Source organism: Electrona antarctica, assembly GCF_951216825.1.
Source record: "Electrona antarctica genome assembly, chromosome: 7".
NCBI lineage: Eukaryota > Metazoa > Chordata > Actinopteri > Myctophiformes > Myctophidae > Electrona > Electrona antarctica.
Genome location: NC_136812.1, coordinates 15240698 through 15261754, shown reverse-complemented (window position 1 = coordinate 15261754; position 21057 = coordinate 15240698). Strand labels below are relative to the sequence as shown.

The window sequence follows — 21057 nt, the reverse complement described above, 5'->3', positions numbered from 1 at the left end:
ACTGAAGTATATGATCCAAGGGGAATTCCAAGCAGAAGGCCTGTAAATAACATATCGTTGGTCAAAACACACAGGCCAAAGGGAATGGTGTCTTGCAATCTGATTCATATGGAAGGGAAGAGGAAATGGTGATCAATAATTGTTTTATTTTATATTATTTGTGTGCGTCTCACATAAAATGGCAGGCAGCTAGCCTCACTGAAAAAAAGCACATGTTATATGTTCTTTGCTTTGTGCACAGAAACATACATATGGAAGAAATGATGACAATGATGAAACCTTGTCTAAATAGACATTATTTTAATATTTGAAAATGTACCCAGCCATACATCTGACTTTATCGTCCCCCAATTATCCTCTCTCACATCAGTAGCATTCTCGCTGTACAGTATGGCACTTTCTTTCTCTCGCTCTCTCTCACACTCTCACTCACTCACTCACTCACTCACTCACTCACTCACTCACTCACACACACACACACACACACACACACACACACACACACACACACACACACACACACACACACACACACACACACACACACACACACACACACACACACACACACACACACACACACACACACACACACACACACACACACACACACACACACACACACACACACACACACACACACACACACACACACACACACACACGGTTTCATAACATTATTGTTCGCATATTTAGACTATTTAACAAGTTAGTTTCATATGTACACACTGGCTGGGCAAGTTGGATTCATTACCATCTTTGTTGACATCAAAGTGGAATTCAAATTGTCATTCTCTTCGGACTATAAGAAATGATGGACCGTCTCTCAATTGCTTCTCAGTCACCTAGTCCTAGAGCACCCGTCTCAACAATATGTTCCGAAATCCCAAATCTGTTGTACCGCTCTCCCGTATCTTTTACTACTTCATCATCACCGGGAGCTTGGTAGTTTTGGTGGGATATGGCCATTATCATACCCTTCTCTTCTGACAACTCTTCAAGCTCAGTCCTATGGCCTAAGCTTCCCCCTGGGGGAAAACGTTGGACAATGACAGAGGTTTTGGCACAAGGCATGTATGTATGCATTATCATTACACAGCCAGTAGTAGTTAATAGTAGACGTGGGAGCATTCAGATATACAGCAGATACTGTCCAAGTGCACAAAAGTCCTGAGGGAAAGTTTATAGCGCGTGGGACCACAGACATGAGGAGTTCAAATGCTTTTACAAAAGATACTTTCACCTCTTGAACCGTGGCAATTGTTTTTCCTCCACTCCTCCCTGGCTGGTGACAGTGTGAGAAACGCATTCGTCAACCCTTTTATTCACACCGCCATTTCGTTTTCTTACAAACCAGGCGGTTCCTGCTCTCAGAATGGTTCATTACGTCGGCCTCCTCTCCACTTCTCTTGCCTTTCTTTGAGGCATATTGGGAGGTAAAGCGAAGTTCTGGCCCCCTTCCTTGGTCTTCTCTCATCACTCCTACTATAGTTATTTGTTGTCGTTTGCTCTTTAAGGGTGGGGCAGGTTCATTCGATCCTCGATCAGAGCGTTGTCGGGCCCCTGGGACTCCATGCACTGCTTGACGGTCGCGATGACCCCTGACAGACGCCTGTCCAGCGCGGCCATGTGTGGCTCGGCCAGGATGGGGTTAATGGGGTCGAAGGCCAAGGCCTGGCGCAGGGCCGTGCTCAGAGCCCCGCTCCGCAGCAGGTTCAACCTGTTCCATGTAGACACCCGCACCCTAGAACACAGAGAACACACTCAATGTTTTGATGTGATTGCCATCTGCTTGGGAAATATTTGACATTTCCCATGGACTTTTCAAGAGAGTAAAAAAGTAATGAAGCTCCTTGAATGCAGCCAAAGCGTATCATGTCAATCGATCAGTCTCCCTCTCCCTCTGTCACTCTCTTCTTACCACAACAATGTGGGGTAAAGGCTTCCAAACTGGCCCAAAATAATGAAAAATGATGCTTCCCGTGAAGGTAGCAGTAATGATTATCAGTGCTATCAGAGTTAAGGCAACTGGCTGTTGACATAGGCAACACACTTTTCTAGGAGTCTATAACACAGTGTCCGGGTACTACTAGGGTAGCTCAGTAGGTAGAGCACTCGCCCCGGGGACTGCCAACTCAGCGTATGAGTAGCACAGCATGGGTGCGGCAAGTCGTCTGGTAAGTACTGGGAGCGGATGGTAGATTCTGTTTGATACAGACAATAAACCTCTCTGACCTACTTATAAGGCATAGGCACTTGACAAATTATAATTTTTATTCCCTTTCTTGAAATCTACTGTATGCAGGCTACTTTCCTTGTCTCACTTGCACATGATAATATTTTTGCACAAAGGCCAATACTCCATTGCTCCACTTCTCTACAGTTGAATTGCTAGATACTAGATAGATGTTTTATTGTCTGTATGGAAAAAAACACAATTACAAATATATATTAGACAGATCACACAAAACATTGAAACTACACAAGAAAAGGCTACCAGTCATAGTTCCAAGAGGCATCACAATACATTACATTTTATGCACAGAATTGAGATGGGGCCTGTTTGTTCAGAAGTCCTATACTTGTGGGGACAAATTATCTTGAAGCCATAGCCTGCAACATAGGTACATTGTACCACCATCCTGATGGTAAAATATGGTATTGACTGTATAACCATTCTATCCCTAGCAATAGCTTTCCCCTTCCCGAGTACCTGGGTCTCGTACATTGCTGTCATACTTCCCTTTCCTGGAAACTACAAAAAAAAAGAAATAAATGAAAATCACCTACTTTATTATACCTGTAAAACTGTGAATATAAAGTTGATTCTGATTCTGATAGGGTATTCTGGTCAGTTTTCATTTGGAAGGTGGTGGATGTGATGAGAATGTAGATAATATCAGGTGAACCACTGATGGGTTTCATTTCAAGCCTGGTATGAACCGGCCGCCTACTTAAAATGCTGTGCGAAAGCCAAGCGACACTGTTGACAGTCAAGAGAGAAATGTGAGAAAGAAAGTCTGTGGAAATGCTACCGTCTCAGTTAAAGGACCACTTCACCCATTTTCAACCACTCTTCATATAATTGGTCCTCACTAATGGTCATTATAAGATGGTACCATTTTTGTCTACATTGTCTGTGTCTCAGAGGAGGGGTGTGGACCGTTCAGTTTACCGCCTAGTGCGCCTACCAGTGACATCTTGTGACATTGACATTTGCCCATCTCATATATGTGCGCCCGCCAGACACTGCTCGCCTCAACTTGATATAGTACTCATAAGTCCAGTCCATATGCAAATGAATGGTGAGCAGGTTTAGAAATAACACATAACTTCAATTGAATTGCTTACGCTAAAAAAAAAAGGGGGGGGGGGGGAAGAGTGTTGATCAAATGATCTCTCTGGTGTCTTACAAAATTGTCCTTTTTCTGCACCATGGTGCCATGTGAGATTATTATGTCACTGCATTGCCAATGTCTTGCCTCAATTGTTTCAAAAATATTCTTTAGTGTACTGTACAGCTTTGCTGTAAAAGGACATTGTGTGTTTGTTTTGCCTTCTTGAATAGGCCTAATGCAAAAACCTGAGAACTGCAGATTGCTTAATTAATTGGTTGATGCAGGTGCATTGTGTCCATCGGCCTGTTACAGATAGCAGCGGTTGTTGGATAGATTTGAGTTTGCCCACAATTAAATGTCAGGTTTCTCCATGTCACTCATTATTTGTCACCATGCACCCCCCTAATGAAATTTAACTTTGGCCTAGGCCCTGTTTTGGTGTTTGCACCATGTTTGTGACCAAAATATATATTTCTGTCGCCAGATTCACTCACTGTCAGTTATAGGTGTGATACTGCAGGCACTGTTTTTAAAAAAAAATCAGTTTGCACACAGCTGTCGTGTTATCAAATACCATTCGTGATAACTTGACCTTGGTCCTGGACGGAGCCAGTTAGTCAGTGAAAGAGTCAGGGAAAGAGTTTCAATATCTACACGTTGCCAGGGCAACGCATCTAACGGGACAAGACGTCCCATATTGTGACGGCGACGTCCCATATTGTGACGGCGACGTCACTACGACACCACCATCTTCGCTAGACCAATGAAGACTCCTTCACATGGGTCCACGACTCCACGCCCGCTGAACCACTCAGGGCTCGCCAGCCATCGCCAACTCTGACCTTCTCATCTGACATCGCGGACATGAATTAAATCCCGACCAATGGACTAATATCAACAAACTGACAACGAACTGATGTCATTTCCACTATTAAATCATGAACAATGCCTCAGAGAAGTTACTTCGGAACCCATCGGACATTTGTAAATTAATATGTAATGTATTTCCGAATTAAACACATTTCTTGTAAAATTGACCTATCTACAAGTAAATTCCCTAAAACCTTAATTATTAACTCTCCTCATTTCTGCGTCTGCCTTTTGTGAGGGTACCTACCCTAGGGGACACGGGGAGAACATGCAAACTCCACACAGAAAGGCCCTTTCGCCAACCCCGCCTCGGGTATGGGCACTGATGACGCGGAGGAGGAAACACGCCACCAGCGCCCCGAGCGGGAATCGAACCCAGGACCTTCTAGCTGTGAGGCGACAGCACTACCAACTGTGCCACCGTGCCCCCGGGAACGCATTTAAAGGGCATTTCACTCAAAAGGTAAGTATATTACTTCTTTCAATTCAGTTGTTTACATCTAAAACTCTCTCAAAAAGGTTTTCTTAAAGTGACAGAACTACATTTGGGTCTAACTTTGGTCTCATGGTTCTCATACTTAGTCCTTTATAACTATTAGGTAACTATTAAAGTATTTATATTATTATATTCATTTTAAATCCATCAGCGGTCATCATTGAAAAATAATTTGTTACATGATCATTCTTTGGGCCAGTTTGGAAGCCCTTCCCCCACAGTTTTCAGAGAGAGGGAAATGTATGACATTCCTCAATAAAGGAGCCGTTAAAAGAGTGACAGAGAGATAGAGATAGAGATTAGATAAGTGGTGTTGGTAATGATAGAGAAGAACATTTACTGCAAGTTCAGACACATTAACAACATTTTGACATTAACCACATGAGCAAATCAAGCTGGAAAGGTTCCGGCTGAACAACATCATGGGAAAATGACCCAAGTTATCACTTCTTGGAAAATATTTCCTACCGAGTTTATGTTTTCCATTGCCAGGTTCAAGTCTGATGTTTATTTTGTAAATGATAGTCAGAGTAAAATAGATATGTCTAGTGGATTGGCTGTGTACCATTGACAAGTACCATACAATTTACAATCTAGGCATTTAGCAGGCACTCTTAATCCAGAGCGATTTACAGTAAGCAAGAACAAAAACATGGTAATACATCTGATCATATACATTAAAATAGTCATCATGAATCATACGTAAGCTAAGAACAGCTTGTTTTACAGATGACAGTGGAATTATCTATATAATGAAACTATGTGTATATACTAAAGAGTGCTATGTCTACATAAAATGGTATCTAAGTTACATAAATTGAGCCTCTGCATAGGCCTGTAAGATCGTTGAGGCTAGGGCACTTCGGAGCAATGCTTCTCCCCGGCTCCACACTCTCGTCCAGATATGATCACGTCTGGTTGCAAAGAGCCACGATGGCAGCATCTATATCCATTATGATGATCATTTTGCCGAACCCAAGGCTTCACAACGGGACTCCACAAACCAATGGCTGATGTCACTCAGTCGACGTGACTGTCCACATTTTCTTACACTAAAGCGCTAAAGCAGTGGTTCTCATTCTCAAAGTATATATATGTGTGTGTGTGTGTGTGTGTGTGTGTGTGTGTGTGTGTGTGCATGTGCATGTATATATATATATATATATATATATACATACACACACACACACACACACACACACACACACACACACACACACACACATACACACACACACAAACACACTTTTTCAACACACACTCACAGCTGCTACAATGTATTTGAAACCATTTTATTTAACAAATATATTTTTAATTATATTTTATTTCCTGAACTACAAATGCTTTCATAACGTCACGGTCACGCATGATCAACAAAGTTTGAGTGCATGCAGTCAAACACACCACACCTGTTTGATATGCATTAGACCCTAATGCATATCAAACTGGTGGTGGTACTTGAAATTAAAACTGTTTGAAAACCACTGACATAGAGCAAAGTAGTGTTTAACCCTGATAGGAATAGGTTTGAATACTCACATGCAACACTGGTAGAGAGGTGCGAGGATGCTTCGTTCGTCTAGAGCTGCATTCCCAAAGCTGCATGAAAAATAAAGAAGAAAGTGTTAGCCCTTTATTCCTCCCCATATCCCCATGAATTCATCAGGGATCTGTACAGTATATGTTCATTCATCATGAAGTTCAAGAACATTTCACAACATTTTCAAGCATGAATACTGTTTTTCCTTCATGCACAGATGTTGAATACCCTATATGTAAATCTTTGATAACCCAATACACTACAGCATTTCACCCTTAATTTGTTTGACATAATAATAATTTGGTTCACATGGTCAGCATAAATGTTATGCTGGAAATATCACTTTTTGGTAGACATAGGTACACACACACAAAGGAGTTGAGGTGGAGGGACTAGGATAGGTGGGTGTTGCTGCCAACCAGGTATACTTAATGATGTGAGCTTGTAGATTGGCTATTTTTGTCGAAGATATTTGATGCAGACGGAAAAAGCAGCTAAGGAACAGTTGAAACTCAAGTCGGCCTCTTTTCCACCAAAAGAACTAGAGGTTCTAGAACTGGTTCTAGATTGTTGGAAGTGAACCGTGGTGCTTTCACGGAACCGGCAGCCATTGTTTTGGTTACAGTTCCCAACCAACTTTTAGAGTTCTGAACCAATTCATTTTCTGTGGAAACACTCTGAACTGGTTCAATATTAGACGGGAAAAAAGACTACAGGCTTTGAATGGTTAAGGCTCTATCTGCACTTCACTATCAGTACACATTAGCCACAGTCCCATCACGGCGCAGCACTACAGAGCAAGCACACTATACTATAGGTCCAGGAGTCCAGGACACACTATAAAAGACAACATTTCTAGGACAGTCAACTCGGCCAAGCCAACTAGGCCAGGACGGAGAAAGTGAACGTCTCTCTGATTTCTGATTGCAAGTTTAAGCCATACTTCATGATTCCTTAACGCTTATCAGATTAAATTAAAACTAGTTATATTTGCAGTGCAAGTACAACTCGTTTTACTATGTATAATGATTTAAAAGATATTTTAGGAAAACGAATTCCAGTGGAAGCTACAGTGAGGAAACAAATGATCATATTGGACCAACAAATCTAAGCTCTACTACAACAACAAAGGCTGTTTTGTGGATGTTGCCAAATGGCTACAACGATGTGAAATGCATTTTCAGGCTTGGACGGCATACCATTGGCAGAGATTACTACTGTCAAGGTGCCAAAATGATTGTGTGGATGGAGATGGTTTTCATTTAAAAATGCCACTTTACAATTACAAATATTGTACTGTATGTAGCCTCAGGAACCACACGTTACCCTAGCCTAGGACACATACACACATACTGTACATACACGTACGTACACATACACACATAGCTACGCATAGGAGTGGCTAGCACCACTCAAGAATTAAGATTAAGAAAATGCTTCGACTATAATTACATGCCCAAAATAGGGAGGGCATGGAAGTGGATATTCACACGAGAGCCTTCCTCGTGTGCTTCACCATCACGGTCTCTGTCTCTTTTTAGACTTCATTGTCTTCATGTTTTTGTATTGTCCTGGTGTTATGTGCTCTGTGTTGTTTTTGATGTGGGTGTTTGAACAGACTGTGAAGACGAATATCCTTAGGGACAATAATAAAGATTATTATTATTATTGTCCCACAAGGGGAAATTCCTTTCTACAGTACTGTACTAGTCAGACACCAATACAGTACATACACACAAATAACAGAAAATGACAGGCATCACTCAATGACAATTACAAGCACCGTGTAATTGTCAGTGTCTGCTGGTGCTGCCCACAAAACATGTAATCCAGCTCCCTCCCATCGAGGGACGCCAATTATCCTTGGACCGAAACATTAACAATGCAAGCAACGGACAATTTTAGAATGATGTACTGGCGTACTTGTCATGGTTTAGTTTGGCGTGGAATTTATGATTAAAAAAAAATCCCATAGGCTTATACGATCTTTAACAATGATGCTTGTTGATTTAAAGATAGAGATTCAATTCAATTACAATTTATTAAAGTGTCAAATCACAGCAAGTTGTCTCAAGACACTTTACATGTAGAGCAGAGAACCGACAGAGATGATCTATGCTACTCAATGATTTGTTTCTGGTTTCTTGTCTAACTTCTTACTTTAACAGTTATTATGGGTTAAAGTTTAACCCATTAAAAACCGGGAATCTGTGTCATTTTAAGATTTGTGTGTTGGCTATTAAATAGCAGATTAGAACTACTGAATTAGAAGGCATTTGTAGAATCCGCCTCAGGTCTTAATGGGTTAACACATATTGTATAAATTATTATGGATTCGACAACAGACTTTTAAGATTTTACTTATGACGGACCTAACAGTTTATGGCATAAAGCTGCTGTGCTTGTATTTGTATAAAGCTGCTGGAGAGGGGGTGGAGAGTCTCCGACTTTAGCTTCCAGGTCATGAACATCCCAGAGAACCTGACCTGGAAAACAAACACCACTGCACCAAAAGGTCAACAGACAGAGAGAGACTGTATTTTCTGAGAGTACTGAGGAAAACGAGTTCCGCGGAGCTACGGCATTCCCCTGTGGTTTTCCAGCTGCACGGTGGCAGAAAGAAAGGCACTTCAGGGCATCATAAACACAGCTCAGATAATCAATAGATGGCCTCTTCCATCTCTGGAGGACCTCTTTTGTCAGAAGAGCCAACACTTCATCCTCAGGGACTCATCCTCATAGATATTTAAAAAATAGATGCCTCACTGGCCGCTGCAGTTCATTGGAGTGACGTGTCTCCCAATGAAGGCAGGAAGTCAAGCGGAAGTGCAGTGCTGAAGGCTTTTTTCTTTTTTTAACAAATCTTTATAACAGTCATGACAATACATTACAATACGAAACAAGACAAACAAACACACTGTAGTATTTGTTTGTTAGTAATTGTAGTAATTGTTGTATCATTAATACAACAATACAACAATCAGAGCCAGGGGGGATTACTAACAGAAAACACAAAGCAACAGTTCTCCGCAGCTTTCTTATTTAGAAGTGCTGAAGGCATTTGCTGAAGGCACGCTGCGTCGCTGCCCAAGTGACATCACTCATGCGACTCCTCCATGTCTCTTGCTGTCACTCAAGTGACTACTGGCCAATCACAGCACGTCTTTTCCGGGACTCATGTTACGCACGCGGAAGTGCTCATTGAAGGCAAATGCTTTGCAAGGAATCTCGGGAAAATTGTGCCTTCAATTGTGACACGCGCCTCAGAGCCGGAAAGGGCGTCTACGTTTATATGTCTATGCCATAGAGTATATAAAAGGATAGAGACTGAACTGGCGCGAAGCTCCGCCCCCCCCCAGCTATTCATGTCAGTGGAAGTTGCTCAGTGGCGTTTTGAAGCACCCGGAAGAATGCCGGAAGTACCGTCTCAGAACGTCTACTTCCGCATTTGACCACCAAACTTTGGTGGTCAAATGCGGAAGTGCAACCGAGCGCTCAATGTTAAAGCCCAGCTGCACGGGGTTTCCCGGTCATTAATCCACGGGTCCGCCTGTAGTCCCTCCTCCTACCACTAGGGAGGAGAGCTTCAACGTTGAATAGCCTCACTGGCCCCTTGGTCTATGCTCATCCCACCCAGGTCACTGCACTACTTGTTTGAACCACTGCCCTCAGGAAGGCGCTATAGGGCCATCAAAGCAAAAACAAACAGACGAAGGAATAGTTTTTATGCCAGAGCTCAGAGCTGTACTCTAAAGTCTAAACACTGCACGAACCAGAGACATTTGACTGTAGTCTGTTTGATGGACTAATGGACAGATGTGCAATGTATGAACTTAACCTTTGTTGGCTAAATGACTACTGTGACTACCTATTTTCACTGATGAAAACTAAATAAAAACTAAGCTATGAGGACTAAAACTAAATATATAGACAATATACAGTGTGTGTGTGTGTGTGTGTTGACCTCTTGGCGTTGTCTAAGAGGATGAGCATGCTCGCTCCCCCGTCGTCCTGGAAGCTCTCGTAGTGGTGGCGGTCAGCGTTCCCGATGAGGTAATCAAAGATGGCCGTGTCGATGACGTCCAGCAGCCTGGGCCCCGCGTCGTACGGGGGCATCTTCTTCACCGCATCGCAGTAGCTCTCGTCATACTCCCACCTAAGCACGCACGTGCACACACACACACAAAAGCAAAAGCAAATATAACGACTGAATGTGCATGTGTATACATGTGTGTATGTAATTTGTGAAACAGCGTGAAATGAGTCACCACACACACTAGCGCCATGTGTTTTGGTAGCCATACAGCTAAGAAATTGCAGATTGAGGCATTAACGATTGCGGTTATGACATATCTGAGATCATTAGGGTTTTCTGGAAGACTGAAATACGTAACTAATAACCGAAAATAGCTTACAACACACAGTTGTAGTCGACGAAATTAACACTACAACAACATTCTAGAAAGGTAATTTCATGGATGACAGTCTAGCAAATCTTTTAGAGATGTGTAAAATGAAATGGTAAGGGTGGTGCTAGAGGAAAGGCCTTGGGGTCAATTAAATTGGCAGGGTTCATCATTGTGTCTCTGGTTTCTCAAGTTGTCTCGTTATCAACTTCTGTTTCAGGCTTCAGTTTCAGAGCAAAGCCTTTCATTTTAAACGCCAAGTCATTAGCTACGAAAGTGAAACTTAACAGGCATTTATAGAATACGAAACCGCATTTCCCCCATAATGTGCCGCTTATTTGAAAGGGATTCCTTGATGGCCACAAACATTGGATATTTGATACATATACAAGTATATTAAATTAATCCAACAGGATAAAATGTTATCTGGACTGAGCAGGGTGGTTCATTTACCAATACTATAGGCACGAGTCAGCAGCACTGTGCTATGGTAGATATTAGAGAAACAATTACTTCTAGAACTAATTCGCTACTTAAGCCCTATAAGCATGGTGCAGATAGTACGGAACACTCCTATTTTTGCCCCTGACCTCAGCGTTCTGCCATGTGAGAAGGCAGCACACATGAGAAGCCAATGTAATTGATTCTCTGCCAATGCTCTTATTGTAGGAAGGAGGCACCGCTGTGCCAGCTGTAAGTGCTGCTCAATTTTCAGATTGGCGAGGCTTGGCATGAGTTTCCACGGAAGACAACACCGCCGTCTCCCATTTGCATCGTATCACTATTTCATGATGTGCTGAAATGGACACATTGTCGTTCCAACATTTGCGGTAGTCTTTACGGTTACATCTTGTGCACGGGTACATAAGAGTAAAACGTGGTTTTGTTTGGCTTATTCAGATATCACAGCAGCATAAGTAATAATATAACTTAAATAAAAACAGATAGAAAATTGACATATATACAAATTAGGCACACCAAATCGTCTCTGTCGGTTGGAAACGAGCTCAAAACGTGTCGCATTACACAAGAAGTTAAAATATGGAGATAGGAGGTTTCTGCCCGACAGTGACAATATTCTGTATACACCCAACACGGGAAGAGGGGACACAGTAGCACTCCCCAAGCCTTGCTTTTTCCTTGGTCAGCTCATTCACGTCTGCTGCTGCCAGTAGAGTCTGAGGCTACATACTGCAGCCACTTCCTGGCAACATCTGATACGGTCCATGGTTGTAATGGCTCAGATCTGTGATGATTCTGCGAGTTTTACTGACGTTTACAGCGTGGCAGGCGAATAGGCCGGGGTCGAGTGTGAGTAGCAGCTTGCTGCTCTCTGACACGTTTCTCAAAGCATTTGCTCACTATGGGTGTGAGTGCTACAGACCACCGGTCATTTTAGAACATTGACTTTACTCCTTTTTTTGGCACCAGATTTATTATTGATGATTTAAAGCATGACGGGACTCACGGAGGGATGTGCTGCACATGCTCAGCAGACACACCCTGAAATTACTGGCATTTCCAAGGACAGCACCAAAGTGTGTGCCAAAGTTTTTAATGAACAAATTACCCGTTTGGGGTAGAAGTTATACATTGTGTGGTCTTATCCGAGAAAGAACAGAATTTGTGTTGAAAGAACATTCCCCAGCCCAGCTGACGATTCTCCTTCCTCCATTTGCAAACACAGTGGGTGTAACTTACTCAAATCTCATGGGGACAAACGCCTCAAGTGCTTTGTGTTTTATCAGGGATGAAAGAGGGGGAAATGACGATAACAGATATCTATTTAGCTTATCTGTTTGGAAAGTTGATTTGTACAGCGTCAGAGCCACCCTCAGCAGTCAAAGCCATTGTGTTGCCGGTCTTGTAGGCGATGGCTATTATTTACATACGTATATGATGCAATACGTATATTGCATCACACACTAATTGGCATAGTCTGATAAAAGTATGTGAATGAATGTGACACATGCTATAGTCCAGACAATCAATACAACACACACAGCAGGTGAGCCCTGCCTCCGGGCGTGTTTTTCCTTCATGACTTGACCCACAACTAGTGAAAAAAAGTAGATCTACAAGCTCACATACCGGTATCTGCTATTTTCAATAACTCTTAAAAAAAGGAAATTTACATTTTCTTTATTTTATTCATGAAATAAATTAGAAGAAATGTTGGAATTGTTTTAATTGATTGTCTTTGTTTGAACATTTGTAATCTTTTGAAATAATATATTTTATTTTATAAATGTAGGAAACAAAAACAAAAAAGAGGAATATTTACTCGCGACCCATAAACAAATGTACACAGGTAGAGACCAGAACCCACCTGGCCAGCTTGCCCTCTCTGTACGTGCGTCCCCAGGGGTGCCTGTGTTTCTGCAGGGGCCAGACGTCAGGTAGCCACAGGGTCAGCGAGCCCTCCATGTTCTCTCCCTCCGCACACGCTGGCTCAGTGTCTCTGCAGTAGTAACACTTCCCATAGAAACACGTGTTATTACCTAGAGACGGACAGACAGACAGAGAGACAGACAGACAGACAGACAGACAGGGGAAGACGGTGAGAGACAGAACGTGTGTTCATAACATAACGTCGCTGTCGAGCAGTCAACTCTTATCTCCATATTATAACACCCTACTTGATCATACTACAGCGTCGCACAAAAGCATCAAAAGTAGCAGATCTACAAGCTCGTTTTGAGTTTGTAAAACTGCTACATTTGCCATTTGAATCATGAAAAGTAACAGTTTTGGACAAATGCGGTTTCCACCTGACCCTAGAAACAACACACTCAATGCCTAACCTAATATTAACTCACTTCTAGCCCCTTTAGGCATGTGGCCTCTAAAAGTCGCATGCTGTGAGTTAAAATGTCTCCGTCATTTCAATGTTTATGCTTTGCAAGCGAGTGACAAGGAACTGCCACGCAGTCAGCAAACAGGACATGGTTGTAAAACGTTCTGGTTGTACGTCAGTTTACTCAAGTAAGTGTCATCTTTCAGAATGTGGCACGAGAAGGTAAGCAGGGAGAGAGTAGAAAGAGAGAAGTCTCCGGCTTTTGACTTTCACGTCCACAGCTGTGGCAACATTGCAGGCATTGAAAGCCCGCTCAACGGTGTGGACAAAAAAGAGAGAGAGAGAGAGAGAGAGAGAAAATGGGAGCAAAGCAAAAGACTGGAAGCAGAGAAGGAAAGCAAAAAATAAGTCAAGAAAGAGAGCAAGAGATACTAACCCTGCATAAGAAACGTGCTCAACAGCTGATCAGTGGCCACAGGTTTGATCTCGGTGCGCAGGTTGACGTACCTCCCCATTACCAGAGGAGCTCTCCTGAACCCCAGGATCCTGTGGGACAAGCAGAATGGTTTGTTTCTGAAGGTACACTGACCAAGGCTGGATTTTTTTTGTCTGTCAATCTTGAGGAATATATGGAATAATAAAGACTTTTATTTCTGAATGTGAACCTCCGTGTTTTGATTTGTTTCTGAAGATATTCATTCTTTTACTAGTATTTTTTTTAACCAGATTAAATAGAAGCTGATCATACTGTATTAATCAGTGCATAATCATCTTTTAGTTAAAGGGCCACTTCACCCCTTCTGCAACCAGAACTTATTTTTAATGGTGTTTAGGACACAAGAAACACTTTCCTGGGGTGTTTATGTGTCGTGAAAATGTGGTCTCACTTCCTTCCTGGACTACAAAGTCACACCTCCATTCAGCCTAATATTTTTATTCACCATTACAATTTTAACTTTTTTTTTTTATTGTTATCCAAGTTGTTTAAGAAACTCAAGGTACAATGATGTCATTACCTACAATGTTATAACCATTGTATACAGTGTATACAGTTATTGTATGTTAAGTGTGTGACAATAATACAAATGATCACACCTGTGTGAAGTGAGGGGTCCTCTTATCAGCATACATAATCATACATCATCTCATTCCGGCCAATCAAAATTTGCGTCCTCACTTTTCCGTATTTTCTATCTGACTTTTTATCCTCAATACGTACTACGTGCTCAGCCAATCAAATCATCACTATGGGATGCTCAGCCAATCAAATCATCGCTATGGGGTACACACAAACACACAGAGCTGGTCACAGGAGGGGCTAGTGCCCCTCAAAAAACCCCTTGAGCTTTGGACTTCTGCTTCTGCACACACACACCTCTTGGACTGCAGATAGCAAGAGCATGGCAGGTGATTGGAGAGTAACAGCATTATGTGACTGTCAAGTAACAGCATAATCGTACTGACGTCCGTTTTCAACAGAGGTGTTAAAATGCAACAGAAGTTGAAAGGAAGACAAATGCTATACAGAAACACACCGACCCGACAATACTCAAATATAAAATCTCCCATTTTTGACTGCTTTTTTTGTTCTTCTTTTTTTAAACACAATTAGTGTTTGATCATCATCTAACACAATGGTTCCCAAACTGGGGGTTGGGGGCTCAACAGTAAACAAATAGGTGTTTATCCCACAATTTTGTAACCCATTTTTCACCCGTGTGTCAATTATCTAATGTGATCCTGGGCTCTACACACCCTCCGCCAACCTAGTCCCCATATATGGGGGACATGGGGAGAGCAACGGACTTGAACTCATGTTTCCTTCATGCCTGAGTGTCCAAGTTGCTCCTTTACACCTGACAGGGGGGAGTTTCCCTGGTTGGACGTAGCGCGTGGAAGGAACACGTTATTCCAACCAGTTCCTTTCCCCTCCATCAGGCGCCCCGGCTGGCCAGGGGGAGGCAGTTTAGAGACCAGGATTACTGCATGTTTTTTGTGAGGGTACCTACCCTAGGGGACACGGGGAGAACATGCAAACTCCACACAGAAAGGCCCTTTCGCCAACCCCGCCTCGGGTATGGGCACTGATGACGCGGAGGAGGAAACACGCCGCCAGTGCCCACAGCGTTTTTAAGACCTTTTGAATACAAAATTAGACAAATAATATTCACAATATTATCTGTGGAACCGGGTCAAACTATGTAATATTGCCTACAATTCCAAGTGCTTGTCAAGGTGGGGGTGCGGGTCTTTTGGGGGCTCGCGGCCTGAAAGGTTTGGGAACCCTTGATCTAACAACCCTAACAGCATACACTGGCTGAGTGCACCTCTAGGGCAGCAGTTGATCTAACAACCCTAACAGCATACACTGGCTGAGTGCACCTCTAGGGCAGCAGTTGATCTAACAGCCCTAACAGCATACACTGGCTGAGTGCACCTCTAGGGCAGCAGTTGATCTAACAACCCTAACAGCATACACTGGCTGAGTGCACCTCTAGGGCAGCAGTTGATCTAACAGCCCTAACAGCATACACTGGCTGAGTGCACCTCTAGGGCAGCCGTTGATCTAACAACCCTAACAGCATACACTGGCTGAGTGCACCTCTAGGGCAGCAGTTGATCTAACAACCCTAACAGCATACACTGGCTGAGTGCGCCTCTAGGGCAGCAGTTGATTTCACAACCTTTTCTGGTTCAGGGCCCACTTGAAAATCTTGAAAGCGTTCGCGGCCAAACACTTAACATCGCAGTCATTCAGCTGCCATTTGGCTGACCACTTAAACACGGCAGCCAAGTGGTCAGCCAAATTAAGTGGTTAGATGGGTGGGCCGCGTATACGCTCTCACAGTAACTTTGTTTTAATGATCGTCAATCAATTGACTGTGTTCCAGCATGGATTAATGGAACAAAAGTACGTAGTATACTTTAAGTTCCTATTCATCAGTAAACAAAATTATCAAGGTTTTAATTAAAATAATAGAAAATTCCCACGTAGCTTTATTTTCAATTAATGCTATATTATCAATCTTAGTGTTTTGCCAATAATTTGGGGCTCACAGGTTTAGGAATCACTGCTTTAAGTATCATATGAATTCAATAACGAACCACATGCATAAGAAGAGACGGGTACTGGGCAAATGAAGAGGATGTCCTACCTGTCCAGGTGAAAAGCAGCCACCTCAGCATTGTGTCTGTCATAACCTGCATACGGCTCCCCTTCCACCACATACTCTCTGCTATACCTGGCGGACAAAAAAGGGGACGGCTACAATTACACACTGATCTCTTTAAGTATGTATGCGTTTAGTTTAAGGCATGTCTTTAATAACAGGTACCTGGCATCCTATAGTTTCAATGTACAGATCATTATTTTTTGATATATCGCTTAATCTGATGCTAGATTCTTGGTTTACCTATGATCCCAGATCACTGAGAAGCTACACTGTCTCTCTGCATTTGATGAATGTGTTAGTTTACTTGCTTGCCTTACTCCAAGTCGCTCTGGATAAACTAAACAGCTTAACTGTAAATTGTAGTACTGTATAATACTATAATTCCATATCACCTGTGATACTTAAGTCAAAGCACTTCATTCTTTGAATATAAATTCACAGTACTGTATGTACATATGTGTGTGTGTGTGTTTGTGTGTGTGATCTCTACACATGCAATAGTCTTTATTAACAGTACAATTAGGGATGGGACCACATGTTATGATTATTGTGGCAAACATTATTGTGATTAACGATATTATCACGATAATCAAAATATGCTTAAAACTTTAACTTCATCCCTATTTATGTAGATCTGCAATTGTGTGTAGACTAGAGTGAAATAAGAGCGTACCAAATGCACTCCTTACAGCTCAGTTTTTTCAAGTACAGACGGTTTAAGTGGTACTGAATTTGCAGCTCAATAAGAGCCAATTCATCCTAGTGTATGACGGATTAGAATTTCACAATAATAAAGATTATCGTCCCATCCCTAAGTACAATACCACAGCTGACCTCTTGGGCTTGAAGACCACCTTCTGTCCACCCTCCAGCACTAGCAGAGCTTTCAGCTGGGTTCCTTTGTAACCCACGTCTGCACGCTCTATCTTGGCAGTGCTCAAGGAAGTGAGCACAGCAGCCAGTTCTGGGGTCTCCTCCGGGTAAACCTCCCGGGGCCCGACCCATTGGCTCGCAATCTCCCAGGGCGACTGGAGTGTGTGGGTGAGACGAGCGCCACGGGAGAGAGTAAGACCAGCTTCCATCTGCCAACACACATCAGGTATAGGTAATGAGATTTGAGGCAGAAGTCTTGGGTACATGCACCGATACATACATACATAGTCAGTGTAGTGCTGGGGGAAATATCAGGTCCTGGGAGTACATTCGGCAGTGATTATTTGTGTTGGGCGGGCATACACACATACAGTATGTATTCTGTTTTGGGATAAAGCTTGAATTAAACGGTCAACGGTATTGTGTGCCGACAATAGCTCACAACATGCATGCATGCAACAGCATCTTATCTTACGTCCAAGTATATGTATTAAACATAAATGTCATGTCCTCATTTGAGATGCGAGTCCTTCCTTGCACACAATCGGAATCATTAATATTTCACTGCCATCAATGTGTGATTCAGCTCACACGCAAACACTTGACTGACTGATGACAGTTAGCTTTGAGCGAGGGGTTCTGGTTATCAGAACTACCAGAAATTGTTAGTCTGTGCTCACACACATCTGCTACGTTTTGGTAAATCGATTTGTGTGGAGTGAAATAAGAGTGTACCAAATGCTCTCTTTACAGGTCTGTGGTACTGAATTTGCAGCTCAACAAAAGCTCAATCATCCTAGTTCACTAGTTGTATGATGGATGACAATTTTACGATAAATTAATATATCCACAATACAATTACAATTATTGTGAGCGGTAATAATTACCATAAACAATAACTATTATCGTCCCATCCCTACCAGGCGCTCCGGGATAGCGAAATGCCTGGTAGTGACCAAAAATCAGAGAGAAGCACTACTGACCTTACGGAAGGCCCGCAGGTCTCGTCGGCTGGCCGCGGAGCCCTCCCCTCCATCCAGCAGGAAGATCTTGGCGAGGCCCAGCAGGAGAAGCACGGCACACAGCACCACCACACGCTGTTTGAGCTTCATCTCTGCAGAAACCAGCCCTGACCCCTCACCCCTGCACTGTGTGTATCCACCGCAGCGAGCCTTCCTCACCCCAGGTGCATGGCCTCTGCAACCTTCCCCCCTCACCTGCGCTCCGCCAGACGGGCACCTCTGACAAACTGAGCCCCGAGCTCCTCTGCCTCTCGTTGGAGCTATGGCCAGGGTAACAGAGAGAGCACCCTCCTGGGAAGGAGAGAACGAGGCAGGCAAGTGGGATGAAAAGGTTAGTGTGGGGGAAGAGAAGAGAGAGAGATAAAAGACGTGCCGTCAGTTAAATGCAGGGAAAATGCCGATTGATCTGCTGCCCCTCTTGCCTGTTTCCCCTTAGGGAAGGCTATGACCCAGTACTGCAGCAAACAGCTTCCCCAGCATATGTAACTGCTAACCGTGGTGTTGCATATACACGGTTTGTGTATCTGCAACTGAGTCTACATTCAGTGGTACTCCTCTTATTAACCTGTTCTACACACAACAAACTCTTATTAACCTGTTCTACACACAACAAACTCTTATTAACCTGTTCTACACACAAGATTCTTCCAGCATGCTTAAGGTTTTTATTGTTGTCATTTGCACTTAGTCACAATACAGGTGTGGCAGCATTGCAGGCACTGAAATTCTTATCCTCATCAACGGTGTAAACCAAAATAAGTATATTCAGTATATAAGAATAAGAAATAACATAACTTTCTTCGGTCCATGACCGTATGACCGTAATGTATCAAAGCATTCAGGTTGCCAGACTGTTCCAACTCATTCAAAGTTACTATCTTGTTTCAGGTAAGAATATCACCATCTCTCTCTCTGAGGGAACAGCAGTCTGTCTGTCTGTCTTGTCTATGTCTATCGACCCCAGTCCCCGTCTACTGCAGTTTCAGGGAACCAGATCCGAGACATGTCCTTAAGCTAAAAAGTATTTAACAGAGATCTACAATTCTACAGTATCTCTATCATCTCTGGGAGTGGGAAGCCAATCTGACATTTTTGATATTAGGCAATAGGCATGATTTATTATTCCAATATGGTTTGTCATTGGTCCAGAATTTCTTCAGTCTAGATATAAAAGTGAAACTGATCAAAATAGCCATTCCTATTTTATCTTCTCTTGTTGAATCTACTTGCACATAATGAACTATTAACTATCAATCAACCTAGATCGAGGACCAACCACTGCTATAATTAGGACATAAATGAACGTAAAACGTTGCACACATCTGCCCCTCACATGGCTACTTCTGTGATACCCAGGTGGTGTCATGGGACACCACATTATCACACAGAATATTATCAACATATTAGCTAACCAGGAAGTCTTGTCAACATCACCAGTTCCTGCATGAACAGACTCGTTGGCATTGCATAACATTGAACTTCAGTTGACTTGCCCTAACGTGGACGCATTATCATCAAAGTCCAGGGACTCTTAGTTATACGTAAATTGAACCTTTACGTATAACTTTGACAGCCTTCAAATGCATTGGTATGCTGTCAGGGTTAGAGGTTAGGTCCTTGAGATTTGAAAGTTTGAGAACCATGTGCTGCATTATAGTGAATCTTGATATATGTTGTGTTGTGTGCCTGCCTGTGCCAGCATCACAGGTTGAGGTTGCTTCCTGGTTGTTGTGGTGTGTGAGTGTGACAGTGACATGATCGGTGTATTCATGCTGTTGTGTCGTGCCCTCATACTGGTGTGTGTCCTGGTTATTGTGTTGTTATTGCACAACAGTAGCGAAATATGGCAATTTCACAGCAACTGTTGTTAGCCGACTTGCGTTAAACCAGCTAGTGGGTGAAAATACACACACGGCTGCTGCTATATAGCCACGCAGGCAACCGACTCTTTTTGCACAATCGGTCTTTCATGACAGGCTTTTCAACACGTCCTAAAATACCTCATATCCTTTTTGTCGTTATACGTCGCTGTCGGCTTACTGTACATTACATTACATTGACCCGGCAGACAGACTGCTTAAAATCACACTGGCGCAAACCTCTTCAAACGGCTGTTGTTGGGTTCCCTCATGCAGCTGCTGGACAGTTTCAGCATTATTTATCTTTGATCATTGCTTGCTTGCTGCATCGCATTGCATCTGGTGTTAGCCAGTTAGCTTAGCATACCTCTGTATGCATATAACACCTTGCTGCTGTAGCAGAGCTAAAGCTACGCCGTTGACTCATGTTACATTAGCCTGGATTGAACGTACCTTATCGGCCAGACAGTGGCGATTCTCCCGAGAAAGAATGGGCTGCACGATCCAAATGTGAAAGTTATTTTTTTTCTACTCCCCGGTTAATAATCAGCGAGGCTCGTCATTTCTCTCCTCCATCCCCTTGGTTGGACCCCTTTCCTCGACCCTTTCCTTCGATTCCTTCCTTGGCCTGGTGCGTCCACTCCTTCCTCTACTTCCAGTAATGTTTTGGTTCGGCCATTAGG

General features: G+C 42.9%; 1 protein-coding gene across 1 annotated transcript; it reads right to left on the bottom strand.

The window, feature by feature from the left end:
• Positions 1-275: 275 nt before the first annotated feature.
• fam20b (FAM20B glycosaminoglycan xylosylkinase) lies at positions 276-21042 on the bottom strand. The gene is made up of 9 exons (XM_079504929.1): positions 20828-21042; positions 18477-18806; positions 17455-17702; positions 16603-16689; positions 13884-13993; positions 12980-13151; positions 10209-10400; positions 6244-6303; positions 276-1744 (listed from the first exon to the last, which is right to left on the bottom strand). The coding sequence occupies exons 2-9, from the start codon at positions 18603-18605 to the stop codon at positions 1513-1515; spliced, it is 1230 nt and encodes a 409-aa protein (XP_079361055.1). The 5' UTR covers positions 18606-18806; positions 20828-21042; the 3' UTR covers positions 276-1512.
• Positions 21043-21057: the final 15 nt, after the last annotated feature.

Coding starts and splice junctions, on each gene's coding strand:
- fam20b (XM_079504929.1), bottom strand. CDS start 18,605: ATGAAGCTCAAACAGCGTGTGGTGGTGCTGTGTGCCGTGCTTCTCCTG. Junction 16,690..17,454: donor GTGGTCTTCAAGCCCAAGAG/GTCAGCTGTGGT, acceptor TTTGTCCGCCAG/GTATAGCAGAGAGTATGTGG. Junction 1,745..6,243: donor CCTCTCTACCAGTGTTGCAT/GTGAGTATTCAA, acceptor TCTGTGTTCTAG/GGTGCGGGTGTCTACATGGA.